The sequence below is a fragment of the Macrotis lagotis genome, chromosome 1, assembly GCF_037893015.1.
Source record: "Macrotis lagotis isolate mMagLag1 chromosome 1, bilby.v1.9.chrom.fasta, whole genome shotgun sequence".
NCBI lineage: Eukaryota > Metazoa > Chordata > Mammalia > Peramelemorphia > Peramelidae > Macrotis > Macrotis lagotis.
In genome coordinates, this window is record NC_133658.1 from 646,181,472 (window position 1) to 646,209,407 (window position 27,936).

General features: G+C 39.4%; 1 protein-coding gene across 1 annotated transcript in view; it reads left to right on the top strand.

The window, feature by feature from the left end:
• SORL1 (sortilin related receptor 1) overlaps window positions 1–27,936 on the top strand; it is a 198,660-nt gene that overhangs the window by 16,591 nt on the left and 154,133 nt on the right. Inside the window, exon 2 of the mRNA XM_074215297.1 lies at window positions 16,599–16,715. Within this exon, the coding sequence (XP_074071398.1) occupies window positions 16,599–16,715 (117 nt within the window). The remainder of the gene's footprint in view (window positions 1–16,598; window positions 16,716–27,936) is intronic.

The following is a 27,936-nucleotide window of genomic DNA, read 5'->3' on the forward strand; positions in this document are numbered from 1 at the left end:
CTACCAGTCAGATAAAGTACCCAGAGTTGAGAAGATGGCATGTCTTTTTTTTATATGGAACAGAAGGGGGACCAGTGTCACTGGATCAAAGAGTATGTGGTGGGAGAGTAAAATGAGAGGACTGGAGGGGTAGGAAGGGATGGGTTATGAAGGTCTTTTAAGTGCCAAAGAGAGGATTTTTGTATTTGATTTTGGAGAGTTTATTGAGTAGGAGGGTGACATGATCAGAATTAAGGAAAGTTACTCTTGTGGCAGAATGGAGGATGGATTGGACTAGAGAGTCTTGTGGCAGGCAGACCCTCCAGCTATTGCTATGATCTAGGGGTGGGGTGATGAGGGCCTTATCCAGATTGATGACAGTGACTGAGGAGAGAAGGGGACATAATCCAGAGATGTTGCAGAGAGGCTAGGACTTGAATATGGGTGGGGTGAGAGTGGGAGGAATCCAGGATGATTCCTAGGTTAAGAGCCTGAGGGATGAGGATGGTGTTGCCCTCCACAGTAATAAGGAAGGTAGAGTTGGAGAAATACAGTGAGTTCTGTTTTGCACATGCCTACTGAACATCTAGTTCTAAATTTCTGAAGAGAAGTTGGAGATGTGGTTGGAGGTCAGCAGAGCTGAGGGGGCAGAAAAGGTAGATTTGAGAATTATCAGTAAGGAGATAGTAATGATGAGGTCCTTGGGAACTGATGAGATCACCAAGGAAAGTAGTAGAGAGGGAGAAGAGGGTCCAAGACAGAACCTTGAGGGACATCCATAGTTAGAGGCATGATTTGTAGGAGGATCTAGTGAAGGGGTTAGAGTAAGAATGGTCAGAAAGGTAGAAGGAGGACCAGGAAAGAGAGGTTTCCTGAAAACCTAGAGAGGAGAGAGAGAGATAACAGCACCAGAGGCTGCAGAGTGGTCAAGGAGGATGAGGATTGAGAAAAGAGTCACTGGATTTGGCAACTAAGAGATGATCAGCCACTGTGGAGTGAGCAACGTCTATGGAATGAAGGTTAGAACCAGATTGAAGAAGAGGGCGAGAGGAGAGAAGGTGGAGGCACCTGTGGCAGAGGCCTTTTCATGGAACGCACACTTGCATGTATCTGCCAGTTTGGGCACCTCTATGCAAGTGAGTAGGAGAGAGCATTTGAACTACGAAATCTCTTGGTGCTGAAGCAGTCCAGCAAGGCAAGCCTCTGGGCCTGTAGATAACACATCTATATGAGGTTGTGTACAGGCCAATATGCCTTCATATTCAGAATAAAATTAATTTGTGTGCCTTCGTTGTATTTGCTTTCCCTGTGCTGTGGATGGTGTAGGAGACCAGTGATTTAATGTACCAAGCATTTATTAAATTCTTTGTGTGTGCAAGACAATGCCCTATGTGCTAGGTGAAAGTTGACATAGTGGATTTTATAGTGTAATAGAGGGAAGTGTACTGCACATAAAGGAGTGATGCTAGGTATAATACAATAAGGGAAGGAAGGAAGGAGGGCTGGAAAAAAGAATGCATTAGGAGCCTAAGGCACTGTGCTAAAGAAGCAGTTTGAAAATATCTTAATGAGCCTCACAACTCTGGAAGATAAGTGTTGTTATTATTCTCATTTAAGCATTTCCACTATGGTAAGTACAGAATAAAAACCAGGAACATTTTCTTGGGAATGAAGAGTAGGTGAAAGGAACTAGTAAGAAATAAGTCTGGAAAAGGTCATTTGGAATCAGATGTGGATGCTTTTAAATGCTAGATGGCAGTGAGGGGTGGGGTACAGTGTATTGTGTACTGGGCCTGGAGTCAGGAGGAGTCCTCTACCTGATTTCAAATCTGGCCTCAGACACTTATTATCAGGGTGATCCTGGACAAGTCACTTCAATCTGTTTGCCCCAGTTTCCTCATCTGGAAAATGAACATAGGAGGGAATTGTCAAAACACTCCATTATCTTTGCCAAGAAACCTTAAATGGGGTTGCATGCAAAAGGTCAGCCACAACTGGAAAAAAGGTGACTGAATAATAATTTTATCTGGAGGCATTTGGAACTTTTTTGAACATGGGGTTCAAAAGAGTAAGACCAGTTCATTCAGCAGATTATTTTGAAACAGTTTGAAACAGCAGTTTTTTGAAGGATGGATTATAAAGGAGATTGGAGAAAGGCCATTATCAAAGTAAAGGTGATGGTGGCCTATGTGGACTAGGATGCTGGTAGTGTGAATGGAGATCAGGGAGTGGATAGGAGATATTATGATAATCAAACAGCAACAAGTAAGAAGTAATTAGATTAGATGTGTGTTGTGTATGTGGTGGTGGGGAATGAGGGAGAGTGAAGAATCATGAATGATGGAAGTTTCCAGCTTGGTAAAGGTCAGAGTTCTGGCACCACTATCAGAAAAAGGGAATTTAGGAGGAGGGACATCATTAGAGAGGAGGATGATCAATTCTGTTTTGGACCTATTGAGATGACATACTAAAAGGATACGAAAAAGGCTGTTGGATCTGAAAGACTGGAGAGGGATTGGGGATGTCTGTAGAGAATTGAGAGTCAAAGGATCATAAATTATAAAAGGAGTCTTAGAGGCCATTGTGTTCAGTCCATCATTTTATAGATGAAGTCACTAAAACTCAGACACATGGGGTGACTTGCCTGTGGTCACAGTGGTAGTAAGCACCTGTGTCAGTATTTGAACTTGGGTCTTCCTGACTCCGCCCTCAGTGCTCTGTGAACTGTATCCTGTGGCCTCAAAGACAGGATGGAGGGCTGACATCTGTACTGAAGTGGTCACGATTTCCAAGGGAGAGAGTACAGAGAGAGAACAAAAGAGGATTAAAGTCATAGCCTTACCTATTTATTCATTTCTGGCCACTGGACCAAGGTGGCTCTGAAGAGAAAGTTAAGCTGGTCACTCAATACAGCCCCCCCTCCCCCCCAGATTCAATTCATGTGCCTCCCTGATGTCATGGTCTTCATTGAGAAACAAGGGTAGGCAATCTCCTTATCCATATGGAGTGGGTTGGAGGAATAGGATGAACCAACAGAAGAGACTGAAGAAGAGTGGTCAGTCAAGACCAGGAGAAAGCAGGGAAGCCAAAGGAAGAAAGAACTGAAAGCAAAATCAGCAGCTATAGAAGACCCACAGGGGAAGTGGACTGGGAATTAATTTAGCAGTTAAGAAGGTGCTAGTGACTTTGGAAAGAGTATTTAAGTTGGTAGGGAGAGAAGTTTGATTACCAGAGGTTGAGGAGTGAAGGGTGAGGAAGTGGCAGGAACACATGCAGCACAGACTGTTCTTTGTGGAAGTTTTATCAATGAAAAGAAAAATAGAACGATAAGTTGAGGGAATGATAGAATCAAGGGGGGAAGAGAGGGAAAGGCATGAATAAATCTCAACATGTTTGTAGGTGCAGAGTTGGTATTAAGAGAGAGGATCAGTAGAATCCAAAAATATCTTGGTGAGACTAGAATCAAATAAGATGATATTTTTAAAAGCCATCAGGTCCTACAAGTGTTCAAAAAAGTCACCTGCATACTTTCAGGATGAGGTTGTGGTTAGACAGCAGTTCATGAGAAAGCTATCAGCATTTTCATGGGCCACAAGCTCACAATAATCATCTGCTTTGTGGCTGCCAGAAAAGCAAATACAGGCTTGGGCTGCCTTCAGAGTGGAAGAGGAGGGAGATGAAGATTGCACTGTCTGGGCCTGGTCAGCATACATCTGGACCAATGGGTTCATTTCTGGGAGCCACACTTTATGAAAAGTTAGGATGGTGAAGAGACTGGAGACTGTTGTTATTCACCCTTTGATATCAGAAGATCAATGATATTGGGTGGGGATTGTTGGATTTAAGTGAAGCTGAGTTGCAGGGTCATCCATCTCACTCTCTCTTCTATAGCTTGTGAAGATCCATTGAAGTAACTAGGGATGTTTCAGGCTGAAGAAGAGAAGGCTTAGCAAAGCCATACTAACCTGTCTTCAAATATTTGAAGAATTATTAATCTTGTCCTGCCAGATTTCAAGAGGCAGAACCAGGAACCTTGTGTGGAAGTTGGAGAGGTAGATCTAGGCTTTGTATGGCAAAACCTTCCTGGAACTTAGCTGAGCCTCCTTGGGTTCTGGGAGAGGACAGTGGAGGGGGGTGGGGGTGTGTCCTACAGGTGGAGGGGATTTCCAGACACTCAACATGCATTGATTATTCACCTGATAGATGCTAGGTACTGTAAGGTAAAAATCAGGTCTCCTGTCTTCAGGGATCTTACATTCATTCAAATAGGCAAGACAACATGCAAATAACTGTGGGCATAGACCCAGTAATTAGGAGATAATCGCAGAGCAGGTCGGTAGTAGTGGGAAGTAGAGGGGAGAGGGACCCTGAGAAAAGCCTTTTGGAGAAGGTGGGATTGGAGCTGTGAAGGTATTATGGTAGACTGAAGTCTGTCCCAACTCTGATTCTTTGAGAGGGAATCAGCAGTAGGATAAGATGCCTAAAATCATGGGGAAGGGGAGCAGCTTTCAAGTCCCTAGTGCTGGGGTGTCCCAAGGGGGAGGCCTTTTCCTTTGAGAGAGACCCCTCCTGCACTTGCCTCACCTCTCCCATGCTGTCTGTAGCCATGGTTGCCTAGCAAAGCTGGCTGGGGAACGGTCTGTTCATTTTATCCCTGCTTGTTATTTGGGGACATGTGTTCTCAAGAACACAAGGAGCCCTTCTGATAGCTAAGTGGTATCCTTGCAGCACTGAGGAATAATTTAAACTGGGGATATTACTCTGAGAACAGCAGTTTTTTGAGTTTTTTTCCCCCTCTCCCTGAACCTTGCTTATGAAGCCGTGTTTATCCAGCTTTCCTCCTGGGCTGAGAGGGGTGTGAAGGAAGCCTTAGTTCATCATTCACTTATTCCTGCCCTTTGGGGACACCAGGGTATCTGGCACAGCCGCAGTGATAACTTCTCTTTCTGGCACTCAGCTTTGGGTGAAATTTCCACCTGGCTACTGAGTTAGACCATAGAGGATTGAACTGCTGCCAGGAAATCCATGTTTACCATCATTTAGAAGTCAGGTCCAGTCTAACCTAGTCTCAGACATTGAGTTATTTGTAGTAGTATTTTCTTTGGGTGGCTTGCTGATTATTAAATAGTCATTGGTAGGGTGGAGCTTGAGGCTATATTTTTGCCCCAGTTTTTAAAAATGGATATAGCAAAAAACACATTTCTCAAAGTATCAAGAGGACTTACTGACCATTTCTTGATCCTTGAGCTCAGGATGGGATGCTGGACTGTATAGTGCCAAATAATTCTGAGGGGAGCCAGGAGAGGAATGCTCACTCTGGGAAGGAGTCAGCTGGCAGCTGGTACAGATACCATCCAGGGAGGTCCTGGTCCAATGCATGGCTGGCTCTGGTCAGTGTGGAAGGTCACCATGTGTTGAAATCCTGGGAAGCAGCACAAGCATCCCAGAACTAGGATCTACTTTTAGATAGCTAATGTGTGAGGTAAATTAGAGAGTGTACAAATGATTACAAGGGGGGTTCTCTTGAACAGTGGTTGGAGGAAGAAACTTAAAAAGAGATAAAAGCCACTTCTTAATGGAGATCAGGGGACATGAAAAGTCAGTTTGAAATGCTTGGCTGGAAGGGAACTTTAAGGACATTTAGTCTAGCCTGCTTATTTTATCAGGAAGGAGACTTGAGGACCAGCGAAGTGAGCAGGGTCATCAGGATATAATTTTCACCAGATTTATGCCAAGAACACAGTTGCTGTTGTGCAATTGCAATTGTGTCTGATTCTTTGTGACCCTATTTGGAATTTTCTTGGCAAAGATACTGTAGTGGCTGGACATTTTCTTCTACTCATTTTACAGATGAGGAAATTGAGGCACACAAGAGACTTCCCTAGGGTCACACAGCTAGTGTCTGAGGCCAAATTTGAACTCTGGAAGATGTCTTCTTAAATCCAGGCCCAACATTCTATATGTTGTATCACCCAGCTGCCTGTCAAGACTACTATCCTAGAGGCCATGGGAGCGGGCATGGGTTGGTGGCAAACACTGAGAAGCTCCTGCATACTCTCAGCCACTCACTGCCCAGCATCACCTGGGGGGGGGGGCCCTAGCTGAGTCCCATCGGGTTTCTACCTGAAGTTGTTTGTCCTTCTTCTTCAAAGAGGACTATGGCATCAGTGGTTCCCCAGGCCTGCTTCCTTTTCTGCTTTAGTGGCAAGCAGAGGTCAGGGGAGAGCTAATAAGTTTTGTGAATCATATCGAGACCCTATTAAAAGCATAAAGTGAGAGAGATCAGAGCAGAACATAGGGCCTCTGCAGGGAGCCCTTAAACTAGATTTGGGCCCTTGAGAATGATGAATTTGCTAAATTTAGTGAGAACATGGGGTGATTTGTTATTGAGTTGTGCAAAGGGAAATGGATGAGTTGAACAAAACCCTGCACTTCCACTATGTCAGATGGACATGGTTCTACTCTGAGACTTCAGCATCCTCACATCTTCATTGTTTGTCACCTTTCTACCCTGGGAGGAGATGGGGAGCTTGTCTCTCCCTTCATCTTCCCCTAACATTAATGTTCATCCATTTTTTTTTTTTTTTTTTTTTAGGTTTTGCAAGGCAAATGGGGTTAGGTGACTTGCCCAAGGCCACACAGCTAGGTAATTATTAAGTGTCTGAGACCGGATTTGAACCCTGGTACTCCTGACTCCAGGGCTGGTACTTTATCCACTGCGCCACCTAGCCCCCCTGTCCATTGGGTTTTTTTCATATAAAATGTTGGAATTATGCCTCTGGGAGATTGAAAACAGTAAGAGTAAGGGAGCAAAATATTTAACCTTTCCGTTAACTTTTAGAAAGAAACTATGGGATTGACCACATATTGATCATTCCTTTATCATTCTAACTCATGGATTTTACCAAAATGTGAAAAAAGAAGAGGCAAAAGGAAAGAGAGGGACCTATCTGTGGGCTACTCTGTAAAGGAATTTAGGTCTGAAGAGTCTTCGATAAATGACCCCTTGAGATCATATCATCATAGACTTAGAGAAATTTAGAATTAGAAATTAAATGATTTGGCTAAAGTCACACAGGAAGTAAGTGGCATAATAGGATTTGAATCAGTCCTCCAAAACGACTGCTTTTGTCAAGTGTCTTGTTTTAATCTTCTTTGCACCAGGTCAGATGTGCATTTCAAATTACTCCAAAGAAGTCAAATATGAACTATAATGCTTTTTAATTTTATATTATTATTATTATTATTATTATTATTATTATTATTTAAGTTTTTGCAAGGCAATGGGGTTAAGTGGCTTGCCCAAGGCCACACAGCTAGACAATTATTAAGTGTCTGAGGCCAGATTTGAACTTAGGTACTCCTGACTCCAGGACTGGTACTCTATCTACTGCTCCACTTAGCTGCCCCATAATGCTTTTTTAAATGATTCAAGCTTTTCTCATAGTATCACAGGATTTCAGAGGTAGAAGAAACAGCTGCAGAAAGGTAGAGTAACTGTTCCTATTAACTTTTCTTACACGACTCCTAGAAAAGCAGTACTATTGCCCTTTTCCTCCTGTTTTTACTAATGTAGAGTCTGTAGATTTAAGGGGAGTGATAATTTTTTGATTCTGGATATAACTGGTGCTCATGGTGTATCCTCTTGGAGCCTCAGTTTATATGGGGAAGGAAAATGATTGCAAGTCCTAAAGACATAAGGCCAGTTCATTTCCTTTGCTTTCATTAGAAGTCTAGTATGCTAAAGACTTGAACCTCGTGGATCAAGACCTGGTCTTGGAGTTAGAAAACCCTATTCAAGTTTCTCTTTTGACATGTACTGGCTTGGTGGTCCTGGGTGAGTGACTTCCCTATTGCAGGGTCTATTCTCTCAAAGACTATAAATTGAAGAAAAGGTGCAGCCTTCGCTGGAGAAGCAGTTTCCTCATGTGAGGAATCAGTTCTCATTCCTTAATATTTATTATATACTTGGGAAGGAACTATGTGCTCTGGTCTTGGGATCCAGAGGTGAAAAATAATGCAACCATATCTCTAAGACTTTACAAGTCACCTGGAAGATAGGACTCATACAAAAGTAAAAAATCAGAACTGACATTTATGTAGCATTTTAACATTTGCAAAGCACTTTCTATACAGTTATCTCATTAAGCCTCACCTCAACTCTGTAAGGTAGGCTCTCTGGTATTATAGAATCTTCATTTTGTAGATAAGGAAACTGAGACCCTGGGAGGAGGGGGTTGGGGGGAAGGGCAGTTTTGCTTATAGCCCCAGCTAGTGTCAGAGATCCAGCTCCTCTGACTCAGATAGTATTGTAAAGGCATGTTTCTCCTATAACACAAAATAGACTGATAGGACAAAAGAGAGATTTAGACTAAGTGTCCTAGGAAAATCAGAGGAGAGGGGTGAATAAATGGAGTGGGGGGGGGACTTCATGGAGGAGGTGGTAGCTCAATCAGACCTTAAAGGGAGAGACACTTTTGTCTGATGTAGATGAATGGAGGAGTGTGTTCCAAGCATGGAAGGATGACTTGTTTCAGATCACTGGGGCTGGGAGGGGGGTGGGGAGGCAGGAACAAATTTATATTGAGGAACAGCTTGTTGCATGGTTTGTCGGAATATTGAGGCTAGACCAAGAGAGAACGCGTGAGAGCTCTGAATTAATCTGAGGATAAAAGGACACTAACATGGTGAGGGGGGCATATGGTTGTGATTATTGTGTGCTGTTTAAATGGACACCTGTAGTTGGTAGGGGGTCTGTACAGCTGGGGATTGGAGGGGTTGTACTGACCTGACACTCGCCCAATGAATCAGATTTCTCTTTGATGGATTTCTTTGGCCCATGTTCTAACCCTCAGTCTCCATGGCGACTTGCTCCAGTTTTGGGGAGTGGAATGGATTTAGAATGGACACTAGCAGCATTTCCTGCCTGTGGGGGCTTCTCCCCCACTGGAACAGGTGTGCCAGGCATCAAGCAGGACTTCTTCCAGGCTGTCCTGCTGGCCCTTTCTCAGCAGTTGGTAAGGGTCTTCCCTGGGCAGGAGTAGGAGCCAGAGGCCTCCCTGAAAGCCCCTCAGGGCCCAGACCTCTGCCTGGGTGAGAGGTAGAGAGCTGTCTTGGAGGAGGAGATGTGAAGACAAGGCTGAGGACCAGCTGCACATGGCTTTACTCTCCTCCTGTTTATCATCTCAGGTCAGGCCGGGAAACATTGACTAGAGCCTATGAGGAAGTCTCCTTCAAATCCTTGGAGCTCCACAGAGAAAGTCAGTTATGTCCACAAAGCCTGATGCTTTGCTGGCGGGTCCTAGCAAGACCTGGTTCTCAGCAAAGAGGCAATATGGGAACAAATCCTGGCTCTGGAGCCCCAGGTCTGGGTTCGGAGGTTGCTTACTCTCTGGGTAACCTTCAGCAAGTCATACAGTCATCCTGGATCCCAATCTTCTTACATGTAAAACTAGGTGATGGCAGAGATCCCTTTTAATTCTAGGTTACCTATCCAGCTGCTGAGTCTGAGGCTGAATTTGAACTCAAGTCTAACTGACTCCAGGCCTGGCACTCTCATCTATCCACTGCACCACATAGCTGCCTCACAAGAGAGATCCTGCCCAATTCTAGATCTAGTATCCTACAAGTCATTCTGCCTTCAAACCCCCTCTCCCTGCCATCATGTACTCTTTTTTTGTTTTTTGAATTTTACAATCCCCCCCCATCTCACTTCCCTCCCCCCACCCCCCATAGAAGGCAGTCTGATAGTTTTTACTATTTATACATTGATCAAATTGGATGTGTTGAGAGAGAAATCATATCCTTAAGGGAAAAAATAAAATATAAGAGATAGCAAAATTATATAAGATAACTTTATTTTTTTTAAAATTAAAAGTAATAGTCTTTGGTCTTTCTTTAAACTCCACAGTTCTTTCTTTGGAAACAGATGGTAATCTCCATCGCAGATACCTTAAAATTGTTGCATTGATGAAATTGTTGTACCCTGATTCTTACACTGATGAAATGAGCAAGTCCATCGAAGTTGACCATCACCCCCATGTTGCTGTTAGGGTATACATTTTGCTCAGCATCAGTTCATGCAAATCCTTCCAGGCTTCTGAATTCCCATCCCTCCTGGTTTCTAATAGAGTAATAGTGTTCCATGACATACATATACCACAGTTTGTTCAGCCATTCCCTAATTGATGAACATTCACTAGATTTCCAATTCTTTGCCACCACAAACAGAGCGGCTATGAATATTTTTGTACAAGTGATGTTTTTACCCTTTTTCATAATCCCTTTAGGGTATAGATACAGTAGTGGTATAGCTGGATCAAAGGGTATGCACATTTTTTTTGCTATTTGGCCATATTTCCAAATTGCTCTCCAGAAAGGTTGGATAAGTTCACAGCTCCACCAAAAATGCATTAGTGTCCCAGATTTCCCACAACCCATCCAGCATTGATCATTGTTTTTTCTGGTCATATTGGCCAGTTGAGAGGTGCCACCACACACTCTTAAATAGAAACTCTTCTCAGTTTCTGTATAAATCACTTATCTTAGTATCTACTGCAGAATAGATGAGCTTATTATTAATATTAATTATCATAATTATTATTATTATTCTGTTTCCCTCAGCCTATCCCAGTCCTCAAAGCTGATCTTGAAGTTTGGGCAGGCCTAGAAGGGAGGTCTGGGTGTGGATCTCCAGGACTTGTTGGGGGTGGGGTGGGGGGTAGTCAAGAGGGAGGGGCAGGCAAAGGAAAAGAAACCAGCTGAGGCAGTTTCTTAACCAGGGGGTTTTAAGGTTTTTTTTTTTTTTTTTTTTTTGGCAAAGCAGTGGGGTTAAGTGGCTTGCCCAAGGCCACACAGCTAGGTAATTATTAAGTGTCTGAGGCCGGATTTTAATTCTGGTACTCCTGACTCCAGGGCCGGTCCTCCATCCACCATGCACCTAGCTGCCCCTACCAGGGTTTTTTTTTTAAATAAAGATTGCCCTTGAGGATTGAGGGTAGTAGAGATACTTTCTTTTCTCTCTGGTTAGCCAGGTTTCAGGGAAGATCTCAGAGGGGGCACATCCAGTGATGAGGGTCTTCTGCTCTTCTTTGGGGAGAGGGTGGGCCAACCTCCCTGCATTAGAAGTCCTGTGACCTCTCCCCCTCTTCTCCCTTGGGGATTGATTTCTGGACTTTATGGTTTTGTGTATGTGAAGAATGGGACCCCAATATATAGATGTTCATACCAAAAGTTATAGCAATAAAAGAGGACAGCCTGGCCTTGGAGAGTGGTGGTGACTCACCCCAGTGTCCCAGGCAACTCTTCACCGGGCCAGGGGTGCTGCAGCTTACTCAAGTCCTCAGTCTAAGGAGCTGGCTTTGCTTGGGTTGGAGAGGCAATATGGGAACAAATCCTGGCATTTTATTTTGCACACAAATCTTCTTGCGGGAGAATTCTTCCTGATATCAGCCTGGTATTCACCCCTTGTTGCAGTCAGTTGTTAGAAATGAAAAGATGACCAAAATTAAATTATTCTTTAAAAAATTAATCATTTCATCTTGCTCAAATTTCACATTTCCTTACTTAGCAGTTTAGTTCCCTAGTTCACTTTGTTCTGACACTTATGCCCCCTTCCCCTTTTACTGTCCTGAGCCACATTTCCTCTGATCTGGGACGACTTGAGCTGGTTGTCTTCAGAACCATTCTCTTTGTTTGCTAGTCTCTTGTCAAGGAAAACTTTGTATCCTTGAAGAACCATTTGACTTTCCTCAGTCCCTTGGTTACCAATTTTTTTTTTTGTTTTGGATAGGTCATCTTTGAGGTTGTCAAACTTGAAAACTGAATGTTTTCCTTAGATCAGGAATAATTTAGGTATTGTATTTGTTTGACTAAACCCATATTATGTTTATATTTTTATTTAAATAATATACTTCTAGATCCACATAACAGAAGACAGTTCATAAAATTGTGAATCTCTAATACAAGTTTCCTGTCTTTAAAATATGTAATAAATTCAACATAAAAATTTTAAAGCATGTCCCATGTCTCTTGGGTGCATAAAAAAAATCTTTTTTTTTTTTTTTTACTATTCTATCCCTATCCACTCTCACTTTTGTATTTCTCCCCTCATTGGAGAAAAAAGAAAAGATATTGTAACAATGTAACAAATGTATACACACATAAACATATATTTTTTTATTTTTCTTTATTATGTTTGCTGGACATCATTTTTAGTCACAATTTTCTCTTCCTTCTATCCATCCTCTCCCTTCTTCAACTATCTTGTATTTATTTTGTGTAGTTTTTGTAAACTTTTATTACACTCTTAACTATTTACTAACTGTGATCCTGGGCAAGTCACCTTACCTTGCTTGCCTCAAGTTCCTCATCTGTAAAATGAGTTGGAGAAGGAAATGGAAAACAATTCCACTATCTTTACTGAGAAAATCCTTAATAGGATCACAGAAAGTCAGACTCTGTTGGAAGAGCAGAACAACAACAATTTGCTAGACACTGTGCTGAGCACTGAAAATATAAATACAAAAATAGTTCCTGCCCTCAAGAAGCTAGAAAGTGGATTGGCACTTGGCAAAGGGGTATCGTAGACAGACTCTGGGAGGAGAGGCCAGCATGTAACCTGGAGAGGACACTGAATTCCTGTATATATGTACATGTCTCCCAGTTAAACCCTTCAGGAACAGATTGTCTCATTTCTGCCCTTGTATCCAGTATCTATCTAACACACAGCCTGACCCAATGCAGCATTTAATAAGAGGTTATTGTTTGACTGGTTAATTCTTCCTAAGAGCCAGTAGGACCCGAGAATCAGGGAACTGGGTATGAATTCTGCTTTAGATCCTTGATATGTGGCCCTGGGCAAGGCCTTAAATCCCCACATAGGGGTTTCCTCTTCAGTTAAATGGGGATGATTAGACTGACCAGACTCACTTCCTCTTCTTGTTCATGAGGAAGACATTTTATTTTGCACACTTTAAGATGCTAAATAGATATTTGTTAATAGTGTAAGTATTCTAGTCATGACCTTGACATCTAAGGAGAGAAATTCTGATGCCTGTTTAGACCCTTGCAGTTTGTATACACCCATTCTTAGTTGTTTCCTCTTTCTTTTCTTCTGCATGTTGACCCTACTAAGAAAGAGATTAAGCTTCAGGAAGTGATAATGAACCTTAGTGCTTGGAAAGATGCCCTGAATCCTCTGGGTTTTGGTTTTCCCTTGATATTTTCACTTTGTTCTATCCTATTGTCATTTGCATGAGATCTTAAGGAGTGCTGAGAAGGGACATTTTAGATTGAAGATTTTGAAGATTTCCTCCCTTCCCACCTCCATTTTTTTAAAAAAAGTAATACCAGCACCCTTAAACCAGACATTTGCAAAATAAGTACTTGAGATCTTGAATCTACTTTGATGCAGGTGCTGTCTCAAAGAAAAATAGTTAAAGATTAACTCCTCCATCACTCTTTCTGCCAAGTTCTTTTTGCAGGTGTTTCTCTTATCCTTTGTGACATTTCACAACACCTTTAAGGGGAAGAACCAGGTGAAGGGGAGAGGGGAAGTGGAAGAGAAGCAAAAACTTATTGTTGCTAGTATCTTGACTGTAAGATTTCTAGGAATGGCCAAAAGAGGAAAAAAATCAAAAACACACAAAAAAGCTTACAGACTAGTTCTACTTATACTGAAGCTTTGTATCAATCTAAGAAGTGATGTTCTCACAAATGAGGTTTAACCAACAGGTATAATTGCTACTAGGATACTGAGATTAGGGAGTAAAACCTCCTAGACTAGAGTAGGAGATGATGTCTTCAAAAAACTTTGTCTTTTTGGAGTTGTAAATTCAGTTCCTGGGTGGAAACTGATAGGATTGGGAGAGTCTGTAAGGCTGTAAGAATCAGCATCATCTAGAAACATGACCTCTGGGGACCAGAACATCTCTTTTTGAACCTTATATCTTAGACAAGGTGTGCTCTGGGAACCCCAGTGCATCCCTTAGATCCTTTTAGGAGTTTTGTGAGATCAAAACTATTTTCATGATAGATTTTAAAATTTCTAATTGGTAAATATCTATTAGATATAATTTACATAAGGAAAGGTTGAGAAAGACTGAGAAATCTTTAGTAATTTTTAAGAGTGTATAAAAGGATCCTTGGAACCAGAAAACTTGAGAACCTCTGACCTAGACTGACAGGAAATGTAGATTCCAATTTTGGCTCTGCCACTTGGTAGATGTATTACTTTAGAATCTTTTGGATAGAAGGACCTTAAAAATAATCCAGACCCTGATGTATCTGGATAGATGAGAACACTTCCTGGAGTGTGGGGGAAGTGGTGAAGGGAGGGGGATTCAATGTGTTGACAAACAACTAGAATGAGAAGTTCATAAATACAGCCCCAGAAATTTGAAATATTCTCATCCCTTGTGTGGGTCCTCACTTGCCTACTCATTGGTGTGTTCTTAAGTGCTTTGAGTCCACTTATTTTAGCTTGGTGCATTTTTTTGTGTTTTTCATTTTCTTTTTCTGTAAATAGTATTTTATTTTTTCCAGTTACATGTAAAGAGAGTTTTTCAACATTCATTTTTTTTTAGGTTTCTTTTTTTTGCAAGGCAAATGGGGTTAAGTGGCTTGCCCAAGGCCACACAGCTAGGTAATTATTAAGTGTCTGAGACCAGATTTGAACCCAGGTACTCCTGACTCCAGGGCCGGTGCTTAATCCACTCTGCCACCTAGCCACCCCAACATTCATTTTTTTATAAGACTTTTAAGTTTCAAATTTTATCCCTTCCTTCCTCCCTTTCCAAGAGAGCAAGCAATCTGATATATATGTGTACAATCACGTTAAACATAATTCTACATTAGACACATTGTGAAAGAAGAAACATAACAAAAGGGAAAAACCACAAACAATGAAAGGCAAGTGAAAATAGTATGTTTCAGTCTGCATTCAGACTTCATAGTTCTTTCTTTGAATGTGGATAGCATTTTCCATCATGAGTTTTTTTTTGGAGTTATCCTGGATCATTGTCTTGCTGAGAAGAGCTAATTCAGTCATAGTTGATTATTGTACAGTGTTACTGTTACTCTGTACTATGATGTTCTTCTGGGTCTGCTCACTTCACTTAGCATCAGTTCATGTAGTCTTTCCAGGTTTTTCTGAAATCTATCTGCTCATCATTTCTTGTAGTACAATAGTATTCCATTACATTTATATACTACAATTTGTTCATCTATTCCCCAATTAATGGGCATTTTTTCAATTTCCAGTTCTTTGCCACTACAAATTGAGTTTCTGTAAACATTTGTACATGTGGACCCTTTTCCCTTTTTTATGATCTCTTTGGGAAACAGACCTAGTTGTTCCTAATTATACTCCAGGATGGTTGGATCAGTTCACAATTAGTGTTCCAATTTTCCCACATTTTCTCCAACATTTATCATTTTCCTTTTCTGTCACATTAGCCAATCTGATAGGTGTGATACTTCATAACTTGGTCTATTTTTAAAGGGCTCTGCCTCCTTTCCTAAGTTCAAAACAGTGCTGACTTATGGGTAAATCTGTGACCCTTGTATGGATCACTTCATTTTTTTATGACCAGAACAAAGACTAAGTCTCATGGATGGTCATTAAACAGATTTTTTAAAAAATGCTTTTTGTGTGTTTTATAGCATCGATGGCTTATGTATTACTGATCATCTCTGCTGCAAGCAATAGACCGTGGAACTATGGTTCTGTTTCTTCAGATCCTGATCTAGGATGAAGCAGTATTCCCAGCTAGTTATTCACCATCTGGGCAACTGACTTAAACTTCTCTGAGTCTTTTCATCTCTAAGTCTTTTCATCTCTAAAATGAGAGAATTGGCCTGTTGAGTTCAAAGGCTCCTTTTAACTCTAAACTTTTGGAATTTTTAGAGAGCTTTTAAAAGTATGACCAACTCTTGATTTTCCACACAAACTATAGGGAATAGGATCATAACCAAAGAATACTTTCTCTTTTGATTTGTGTTTTTCTATTTACATTTAAACATGGATGTACCTTTTGCTTCTTAATACATCAAACAAAGATTTCTATGTTCACATAGAACGTGTCTGTTTCCCATTGAATGCTGGGAATAAGCAGCACCACTCCTTAGAGGATGCAATCTCATCTAAGCTTACTGCCTCTGTAACTACACTGAGGTAGGGAATATGGGCAGGTGTTAAGGAACTGCCAGCATTGTTCGGTTAAAAGTCATGCTACATGTACATCAAGAAGAGGAGGGGCAGCCAGAGGTTGGGATCATCTTAACAAAAGACATAGATAAGTTAGAAGAGTTAAGGTTAGCAGGGACTTAGAGGCAAGAGTTGCCCAAGTGTGAATACTGTCCCATGATCAAGTTTTAACCATAAAATGGCCCTTTGAGGGGAGCTACTTTGTTTTTTCCTTGGTAAGTGTGTTCTGGGGATTGGAGGCATGGGAGACAGATATGATAGAAAAAAGCATGAACTAGCTTTCAAACATTCAAATTTAAAGAATCCTTGGAATTCCTTGTGACCACGGTGGGGGCAGGAAAGGGATCCTTGGTCCAGGTTTCCTGTATCTGTCACCCTGGCTAATTCTTCTTGGTGATTCAATCTGTTTCAGGTGAGCCTGAATGACTCCCATAATCAGATGGTGGTTCACTGGGCTGGAGAAAAGAGCAACGTGATTGTGGCATTAGCCAGAGATAGCCTGGCGCTGCTGGGACCTAAGAGCAGTGATGTAAGTATGCCACCCTTATATGGAAGGAGGGAGGTCTGGGAGCTTGTGGGTGCATGGGAATGGTCATGCCTCCTTTTGTTCTGCTTGTGGGAGGTGGCATCTGCTGCTGGCTCACCTGAGGAGAGTAGACAAGGAAAATTACACAGTGACAGGGCAGGGATGGTAGAAAGTGAATCTTTTTTGCTTGTCTACTATAGCTCAGTGCTAAAAGCATATCCTTACGATGTTGTGGGGTTTTTTTTTCCTTCTCAAAGTGACATGGTATTGTTCTGGATGCTGTATCTACTCAATATGGTGCCAGAAATATATATTCCTGAGCAGAAGCCACCTTGTCCCTTGGAACAGATCCCAGATGAAATCTCAGTAGTTTTCTCATTCATTGAATTCTTACCTGTTGCATTGAGTGAATTTCTACCATTGGCTTTTCTTTAAAGTGTTCAGGGGCTAGATGCTACCCCTATTTCAGGAACTCTGTTGAAAATAAGGGAAATTTCTTTTGGATTATACATCTGACATATTGTTAACCTGTTATCCAGAACACAAGAGGATATTTTATATCAAATTTTTTTAAATTTTATTTTTGAATGTATATTCAGACCTGTGATTTCATAGGTCTAGGGAACTCTCATTGAGTAACCCCCCTCCCCCCTTTTTTAATGCAGATTAGGGGCTATTCTGCAATTTAAAGTTTTAGAGAGTTACCTGGGGGCATTGAAGGTTTAAGCATAGGATTTATTGGAACTTAGTTCTGATTGAAACCACATTTTTTATTTACTATGCCATCCTGCCTTTTATAACATAATTGTTTAATAATGTGTGTGTGTGTGTGTGTGTGTGTGTACACATATATACACATGTATATAATTTTAATTAGATTCAGTAAGGAAATAGATGGTAGAAAGCATCTCAAATGTAAAATTTTTTGAAATTTCCATGTGGATAATTGAGGTTCCTTACTTTGAATTCCTTTGTTCCCCTCCCTGTTCCCCTAATCCCTATGTTGCCCTAATTCCTATGTTCCCCTAATTCATCTGATGACCTGAGTTCTGGAGGGTTGACTGTAATTAGAATTATATGGGGTACATTACTTGAGAACAGGGAAGGGTAAGCACTTACATATTCTAATCGACTCTTACTATGTCCTTGTTAGGTAGGCAGAGTAGTATTAACCATCTTTTTTCAGGAAGAGAATCTATGAGACCTGTAGAGGTTAGGGTACTTAGCTGGGGCCACTCCTTCAAATAATTGTTGATTGGGACTCAACATTGGGTACAGCCATAATGGTGTACCCAATGGTGGAAAAACAGGTCAAGGAGAAATAATTTTTAAATGATTGAGTTCTTTGAAAACCCATGATTTAAGAAAGTATGGACACATGTTTCAGAAAATCATAAGTGAATAATGCCCAGATCTATTAGAACTGTTAAGGTGGAGTGAAAATAGAGAGACTTCCCTCCCTTACCTACTGAAAAGAAAACCCCAAAGTCTTAGGAACACCATAGTCAAACTATGGAGATTCCACATAAGATTACAGGCAGTCAGAAAGACAAAAATTCAAGTTAAAAATCAAGAACAAGACCTGGAAACTTCTCCTGTAAATGAGAGAAAATCTTTGTTAATAGTTTTACAGAGGGCATATGGTTTACTGCCAAAAATATCTTACTTTTCGAAGCTTTATCTATTCCTTCATGGGAAAAAGAAAAGACTCTTTAGTAACAATAGAAGACTTTCAAGCATTGTTGTTGAAAAGATTAGAGCTGAGCAAAACCTTTGAGATTCAATTTCCAAATAAGAATCAAGAGAAGCCTAAAGGGTAAATTTATTGGAACACCTGGAAGAGGCTGTATGATCCTGCCGTGTTGTGTTAACTTTTTAGTGGGAAGAAGAAACAAAAAGTCCCTTAAAACCTTAAAGTCTTCAATGGGTGTTTTTTGGTTCATTCATTTATGTTGTGTCTGACTCTTCATGCATTCATTTGGGATTTACTTGACTAAGAGACTGGAATGGATTGCCATTTCCTTCTCTAGCTTCTTTGACTGAGGAAACTCAGAATTAAGTGACTTGCTTGAGTCACACAGCTAGGAAGGATCTTGAGGAAGGATTTTCCTGATTCCACACTAGGTGTTCTATCTATGATGCCACAAAGCTACTTTCAGAGTACTTGACCAGGAGTTAAATGAGAAATTAGGGTGAGATGGTTCTGTTGTGAGGGTTTGAAGGGAAGGGAAAGAAAAGGATAGGTAAAAAGCATGAAGGGGTGGAACTTCATATTTCTTTCTCTCTCTCTCTCTTTTTTTACAAGGCAATGGGGTTAAGTGACTTGCCCAAGGTAATTATTAAGTGTCTGAGGTCAGATTTGAACTCAAGTCCTCCTGACTCCAAGGGCCAGTGCACTAACCACTGTGCCACTTAACTGACCCAATATTTCTCTTAATTGGGGAAGAGTAGACTATACAAACACAAAAGTATTAGAAGAGCAGAGTTCAGAAGAACCTCATTCTTATATGAACTAGATCAAGGATTGTTGAATACACACACACACACACACACACACACACACATACATACAGAGTTTGATGAGGAAATACAAGAAGGAAGCACAGATTATTAGGACAATTTGAAATTAAAGTTTTGACAGACCAGCCAAGGTGATGGAGTAGGAAGAAGCAGTACAGTCAAATTCTTCCCCTTCATAACTCTCAGCCCCCCCCCCCCCCCCACCCAACTCTTCCAGTAATGATATAAAAGGACCACTGGACCAAGTAATGATCAGACTAAGACAAAAGCAAAATGGCATCTTTTCTCCCTGAGATTGCAAATTCACTCCATGGGCATGTGACCAGGACAGGAGTTGTGAAATAGGAGTGACTGGGATCCTGAACTCAGCCTCAAAGATCATGGATTCAGACCAAGGAACTTCATATAGAAATCAGTTCAAGATTCCACACAACAGATTGAGGACTTAGCTCCAAACTGAAAATAGAACAAGACTAATAGTATTGGTCACTCCAAGTGGATTCCAGCGTCAGTCCTGGGCCTCCTGAAGAGCTCTGGGAAAGGCTGGTCAAATAAACTGATGGGAGAGCTCAGGGCAGAGTGAGACTTTCCTGGGACCAATACAATGGACTTGATCATTGTTTAGCCATTGGCTAACTGGCAGTTTGGGCCAACTACTGTTTCCTGAAGCATCACCTGGGGCAAGTCTGCAGCTGTGTTGACCAGGCACAACCTTGTGTGTCAACCTGAAAAACCCAGGAAGGAGGATCTTGCTGTGCTCTTGTTTTAATTATGTCCTTCCTGCTGAAAGTCTACAACTTCTGAGGCTCAAGTTGCCCCTGTTGTCCTTAAAGAATGTATTGCTCAATAACTGAAAAATATAGCAGCGTGGCTTCAGATAAGACAGGCCAGGATGATATAAAGTCATAGTAGTCTTAACAGAGGACTGTAGGTTCCATCACAGAGCCCTAATTTAGGAACAACAACAAAAAAAGATTAAGAGTTTTTATGATTTCAGTGATGCCCAAGAAGAGAAGAATAATTACAAAATGCTTCTAAACACCCCCCCCAATAAAGCTTTTCTATCTAATCAAGTAGAATTCATATAGAAGAAATGAAAGAAGAGATAACAATTTATAAGTGAGATGAAAGTGATAAATAAAAGAATTGGGAAAGAAATAAGAAAAATGGAAGAGCGATTCGTAAGAAAATTAGCAACTTAACACAAGAAATATGAAACCTTATCCAAATAACAAATTCTTTGAAAATTGGAATAGATCAAAATAGAAATTAATGACTCCATATGATGAGAAATTTTAAAACAGAAGATTAAAAAAGTATATTTCATATTGATCAAAAAAATCAGTGAGAGATAATTTAAGCATCATTTTACTACCTGAGAACTGTGAACAAAAGAGTCTGGATAATGTATTTCAGGAAATCTTGAAGCAAAATTGCTCAGACATGATTAGAAAGGGGAAAAATGAAAACAGGAAAAAAAATCCATCAATTACCTCCTGAAAGAAACCTTCCAATGAAAACTCCCAGGAATGGCATAATCAAAATTTAAAGTTTTCAAGTTAAAAAAAAATACAGCTAGCCACCAGAAAGGGATCAAATACTGAGGAACCATAGAACTTATAGCCAAGAATAATTTACTCAGCAAAACTAAGTATACTCTTACAGTGTGAAAAATGGATTTTTAATGAAATAGAAGACTTCTAAACCTTCTTAATATTTGAGGGAAATGTGGCTGGCTAAAAGCTTCAGGGGTTTGAGCAAATGAGATAATAGATCACATAGCAAATGTGAGAATAGAGAGAGGAATAGCTTCAATAACAGGAGCTACTCTCAGGGTATAGGTAGTAAGGAAGAATATGGGGGCATGAGAATTTATGGGGATCATATTCCCCAAGAGTGGACTGACTTCCCAAAGAGATACCCTCCTTACCTGAGGAGAGGCTGATCTTTTAAAGGAGCAAGAAAGATAAGGTAACTAGGGATAAGTTGATGGACTTGTAAATGAGGGACAGTAGCTCCTTTAATCCATTCAGGCTAGGGCAGTGATCCATTGTTTTGTTGATAGGGACTTGTCTTGTGCTTGGGGATAGGAATTTACCAAGTCTTTGCCATGGGAGGGCAAAATACTTTACTAACACTCCATTGACCTTATCTGGGTAGCCTGGCATGTGGGATGGGGAGAGGGATGAATAAGTGGGTCAGTGGACCTTGAGCAATGGGGATGGAAGTATTAAATATAAGATAAATGGAGCACAGAAGGAAGAGATTATAGAATTTACTTCTCTGTCCAATATTTTCTTAACTTCATTGATTAAAAAATACTAGAGCTAAGTAAATGCAAATAAGGGATTGAGTAAAATATAGAAAGATAGGTGCAAGTGAACAAGGCACTTTATAAAGATGAAATGTTGACATTCTATTGGGGGCAGAATGATAATGAGTGTTCTTTCAGAATCCCAAGGTCATAAGGGTTCACTGAAGGAGTTAGGGGATCAGGAATTAATTTTGCTATGAATTGATAATATTTAAAGAAGAAAGGAAAGGAAGGGGAAAGAGGATACTAGAGCAGAAAATAAGAGGAATAGTGGGTATTAATTATCTCATAATTAAGGGGAACAAGTCTATCAGAATGAAGAAGTGTTTAAGGGAGCAATTTTGTTTTCATTTGAATACCTAGTCCAAAGAGGATAGGAACCTGTCTCTTCTCCCACAAATACATAGTTTTATGTAGAAATACTTTCAACCCTACAGGGAAACTGTAGGCAATAGGGAGAAGGGGAAGAGGGTATTTTCAGGAAGAGATTAGTCGTAAGCAAAATAAACCTTAAATTCAGAGAGTTTAACTGAATATCTAGTCACTAAATATTTACTACTATATTTTTCTGAAAATAAGCCCTAGCATGATATTTTTTTCAGGATGCTCATAAAAAAGTCCCATCCCCAAAATAAACCCCAGTTAAGATTGTCATCTAGATGGATACATTTAGTACATCCATTAAACACACTATGGACATATTGAGTGATAAATAATTAATATTAATATATAATTAAATATAAATAAATAATATTAGTGACATTAATACTTAAAATGTGTGATAATATGAATTATAATTATTTGTAAATACCCAAACAGACACCTTTGGAGAGAGATAAATACACCTATGTAAGCAGATGAATTTGAAACTTATTGCTGAATGACCAATAGGAGTACAGATGCAATACAGGAATAAAGCATGCACTTGATAACTGGAAGGAAAGAAAGGCCCCATCTTTTATCATCAGTCCCTTGGGCAAGAAAGATAAGCTTGAACACATTTCAATCCCTTATGTTCTTGAAATCAGAAAAGCCAGATACACTCAAGTAGTTAATATGGAAGTGGGTCGATTTAGTCACTTGTTTTTTGAGGTTGCCAGAGAGGTCTTTTAGCCTGGGACTCAATCAGCACTTATCATGCCAAAGATGGGAAAGACTTCTTTGCAGAGAGAATAGTAGATCAAATCATGATTTCTCAGGATTGGCTACTTATATCCAGATTCTTGATATTGCAATAAACAAGCCATTCAGGGACCTTTTGTGCATGGAAATCAATGATTACATTGAAAGTAGAATAGAGAGAAATCAGTGTGAAAACTTTGAGAAGCATGGACTGTGCAAGAGGTTTTGACTTAGGTGAAGAATTCATGGGAAAAAATCACAGACAGCTGTGTTCATGCACTAAGAGCTAGCTCCATGGACAAGAAGTCCTCATTTAAGGAGAACTCTGTTGTTGGACATGAGAGATTGGGGTCAATGATTCTACAGGAAATGCAGTCGCAAAAAATTCAGGCTGGAATTCGGAATTTGGAGAGTTATGATGATGTTCCTGAAGAAGATGAATAAATGAATACATGTAGATTGTTGTATATGAAAAAAAGACATCCCCTGGAAATGAGCCCTAATACATCTTTTGGAGCAAAAATTAATAAGCCAGTTTTATTTTGGGGGAAACGGTAAGTGTGTTGTATGTCCAGCCAGCACTGTGCTCATTGCACAGAGATAAAAAAAAGAGGCAAGAGACAAATTTTGACCTCAAAGTGCTTGCAGTCTAATGGGGAGAAATAGCAAAGCAGATAAATATGTATAAACAAACTATATACTGGATAAAAAGGGTGTAATTAACAGAGGGAAGATACATCAAGAGCAGTTGGGAAGATTTCCTGTTATTTAAAATAGGTCTTGAAGGAAGCCAAGGAAATGAAGAAGCAAAGTGTTCTAGGCCTGAGAAAATGCCTGGAACTGAGAAATGTATACTCTTTGTGGAATAGATTAAAAAGAATATATGGTGGGGAGAAGGGTATAACAAGGCTGGAAAGGAAGGATGGAGCTAGATTATGCAGAGCTTTAAATGCCAAACCCATTTGTATTTGGGGCAATAGGGACTCCCAGGAATTTACTGAGTGGGGGTGGGGGGTATGTGTCATATAATTGGATCTGCCCTTCAGGAAGATCACATTTGTATAGAATGGCTATGAATTAGAATAGAGAGATGCTTGAGGCAGGCAGACCCCTCAGCAAGTTATTGTAATAATCAAGACAGGAGATGATGAGGGCTTGCACCAGGGTGGTAGCAGTATCAGAGGAGAGAAGGGGCCATGGTTGAGAGATGTGAGTGGCAAAGGTGAAACCAACAGGCCTTGGGAGCAGCTTAGATATGTGAGTTGAGAGATAATGGGTGGTTTTTGCTTTGGAAACCTGGGGAACTGGGAGGGTGGTGTTGCCCTTAAGATTAATAGTAAAGGCAAGGATGCTTTAGGAGGAAAGATAATGAGTTAAGGTCTAGACATCTTGAGTTTAAGATGTCTACTGGACATCCTGCTTTGAGGTGTCTGAAAGAGTTGGAGATAGGAAATTGATGGTCAGTCAAGATATTGGGGCTGGAAAAGGTAGATTTGAGAACCATCAGCAGAGTTGGTAAATAATCCCTAGCTAATGAGATTAGCTAGTGAAGTGATAAAGAAGGAGAAGAGATATAGAGGACATGATCTGGATTAGGGTCTGGCAAAAGAAATCAGAAAGAACAGTCAGAAGGAGGAAAACCAGGGGAGAGTGATGTCTTGAAAACTAGAGAGTGGGAATATCAAGGAAGAAAGTGTGATCAGCAGTGTCAGAGACTGCAGAGGTTGAAGAGAATCAATATTAGAGGTGAAAAAGGGAAAACAAATCTGTGATTGATCTGTGATTTATGAGGAGAAGAGAATATAAGTAAAGGAGTAAAATATGGAATACAGAGCTATTTCCTCTCTTTTTGGTAAAGAGTTGGCTGGGAGCAAAAAAGAGAAGAAAAAAAATATAAAAGAATAAGGAGAAAAAATATAAATAATGATCAATTTTGTGAGTGGGATAAACTTACTCATAAAACAGCAGAAGGATAGCAACATAGATTTAGAGAGTAGAATTTTGCAAGATGCTGTCTACAGGAAACATGCTTGAAATTTCAGATTCACCCACAATTGAAATAAAGAACTTGAACAAAATCTCTTGTACATTTAGCTGAACTTAAAAAAACCTGGAGTAGTAATCATGATCGTAGACAAAGCTATAGCAAGAATGGACTTGATTAAGAGATAAATAGTAATTACATTTTGCTGAAAGATACCAAATACAGTGAATTAATTTCAATACTTAACATGTATGCACTGAATGGCATAGCATCTAAATAATGAAAAGAAAAACCTAAATAAGTCACCAAAAGACTTAGTGCAGAGCTATAATAGTGGCAGGTATCAATGTACCATTTTCAATGGTATACAGATCTTAAAAAAAAAAAAAGACAAGAAAGAAGTGAGGACCTGAATAGAATTTTAGAAAAGTTAGATATGGTGGGTCACTAACAATTTATTTAATGACAATAGAAAGGAGTATATCTATCTATCTGTTTATCTAGATATTCTCACCTGTGTATATCATCTACAAAAATGGACTGTTTTAGAGTATTAAAATCTTACAAATAAATACAAAAAAAGTTTTATTAAATATGTCATTTATTGACCACAAAGCAATAAAATTATATTTAACAAAGAGCCATTCAAAAAAGGAATAAAATCAATTAGAAGTGCTGTATCAAAGAGCAAATCTAGAAATGATAAATAATTTCATTGAAGACCAAAAGATTGAAACAAAATACAAAAGTTTTGGTGATGCAACCAAAGCAGTAGGGGAAAATTCATGTCTCTAAGTACTTTTATCAGAAAACAGATAAATGAATTGGAATGCACCAAAAGAAAAATAAGGTCTAGAAAACTTGAGAAAATTTTAAAATAAGCATGATTAAATACTGAAGTAGAAATTTTGAAAGTTAAGGAAGAGATTGATAAAATTGAAAAAAAAGAATAGAAGGTGCTTTTTTGGGGGGAGGAGGGAATTGTCATTAGTTAATTTTAATTAAGAAAGATCAAAATCAAATTATCATCAAAAAATGAAGAGATCACAACAAATGAAGAAATAAAGGATATTATTAGAAATAATTTTACCCAATTATTTGCCAAAAAACTCTAGAACTTAAAAGTAATGGATGATTATTTTAAAAGATATAAAATGCCCAGATTAATAGAAAATGGAATAGAGAAATTAAACAGAAAAGAAAATTGAATAAGACTTTTGTTAACTACCAGAGGAATAATACCCAGGACCATTCAGATGGAAACCCTTTTTATAGGAATAAAGACATATCTAAATAACTGAAAAAATATTTTTTCCTCATGGAGGGCTGAGCCTATAGAATAAAAGCAACAGTATTGCCTAAATTAATTTACTTAATCTACAAAAAGTCAGGAATCTCAAAGGAACAATAGTAAAAAGTAAAAGTGAGAAATGAGAGTCCCAGATGTCAGAATATACTACAAAGTAGCAATCTTAAGGATGACTTGGTACCAGTCAATACAATCCTCATTCCAGAATACCAGTGATGAAATAAACCACCTACTTCTTTTCAGAGGTAATAGACTCAGAATATAGAGTGACATATATTTTTTGGACATATTCTTTTTTTTTTTTTAGGTTTTTGCAATGCAAATGGGGTTAAGTGGCTTGCCCAAGGCCACACAGCCAGGTAATTATTAAGTGTCTGAGGTCAAATTTGAACTCAGGTACTCCTGACTCCAGGGCCAGTGCTCTATCCACTGTGCCACCTAGCTTCCCCCTGGACATATTCTTTGTGAGAACATGTTCTACTTGACTCTGCATGTTTTCCTTTTGCAAGAGTTTTCTTTTCCTTTCCCTTTTGTCTTTCAGATGGTAAGTAGGGGAAGGAATAGGCAGATAAGGAAATAGATTTTTGTTCATTGAAAAAAATTAAATTTAGTAAAAAAGAAGTATCGAATTTGTTAAGTACTTTTTTGAAAAGCAACTTGAAATGGGGATCCAGTTTTATATACAATCTTCATTTTATGTTCTGCTTATCTGGAAATGCTCTTTATTTTGGTTTTATTTTATTCTTTTAAAATGCATTATGACTTAGAGCCAGGAACTGGTGGTGTCAAAGAAGTTTGCAACCTTTCAATAGTGACCTAAAATAAAAGTTTATTAATTTCTTACAGTAATTTGAGTGAGGTTAAAATGAATACTAATAGTTGATTCCTAAATGTTGAAGGGCAGTGCGGTGCTTATAGTTTGCAAATGGATTATTCTGGAAGCCAAAGCTATATAAGTTTCACATTTATCTTGTAGAAAAATACTAGAAATAATCATCACCTCCACATTGAATTTAACAGAATACTCTTAACAGAATTAAATTGGTATTGAGTAACATTGATATATTATTCGTAAAGAGTAAGACTTATCTGAGATTTCCTTCTATGAAAAGTGTGTTAAAATGAAATGGTAGATATTATCTTTCTTGATCTTAAAATGAGGATTTTGATTCTGTCCCATGTGATGTATTGTATGACTGAAAAAAAAATCTCTTCTGGTTCATGTGGTAGTTCTTGTTATAAAACTGACCAAAGGGCCACACACCACTTGCATTGTATTTAGGGTGTAAGGATCATTCAGGAAGGAAAAAAATAGGCTCAATTCAAGACATTTTTAGGAGTCTGATAAGAATAAAGGGCCATGTGCTAGAGACACAAAAAATACAGCCATAAGTAAGACAGCTAGAGATGTTCTTTAGAAAGCCAATACTATACCTGGAGTTGTGCTATCACCATTGATACTATTGATTTCCTAAATTCTCTATTGGTCTTCAAAAAAAAATCTTACTAACTTCTCTGCTGCATTTGAAACTGTTAGCTATGTCCTCTTGTACTTCAAAGGATTGTGGAAGTCCTATATGGATACAGTTGATTTGATGGTGGCCGTGGTGGTGGTGGTGGTGGTGATTATGATAATGATGTTAGGACCTTCCAGCCCCGTAATTTTATGACTGATTATCTAAGTTTGAAAGAGAAAAATTTTTTTTTTATAACTTGTTGATCTCCCTAGAAAAATATTATTTGAAAGAGTGTACTTTAAAGGAAGCTTTAGATCCAGAAGGGTTGGGAGTTCCCTCCTTAGTACAGTCCTCTTAATTACAAATGAGAAAACTGAGGCCCAGAGAGGGGTAAGTAACTTAACTGTCTTTGTCCCAAATGGCAGAGAGGAAATTTGAACTTGTCTCCAACAGCAGAACTCTGTCCACTCTCAAGAGTACATTTTTCTCAACAGCTCTGAATATGTAAATGAAAGTAA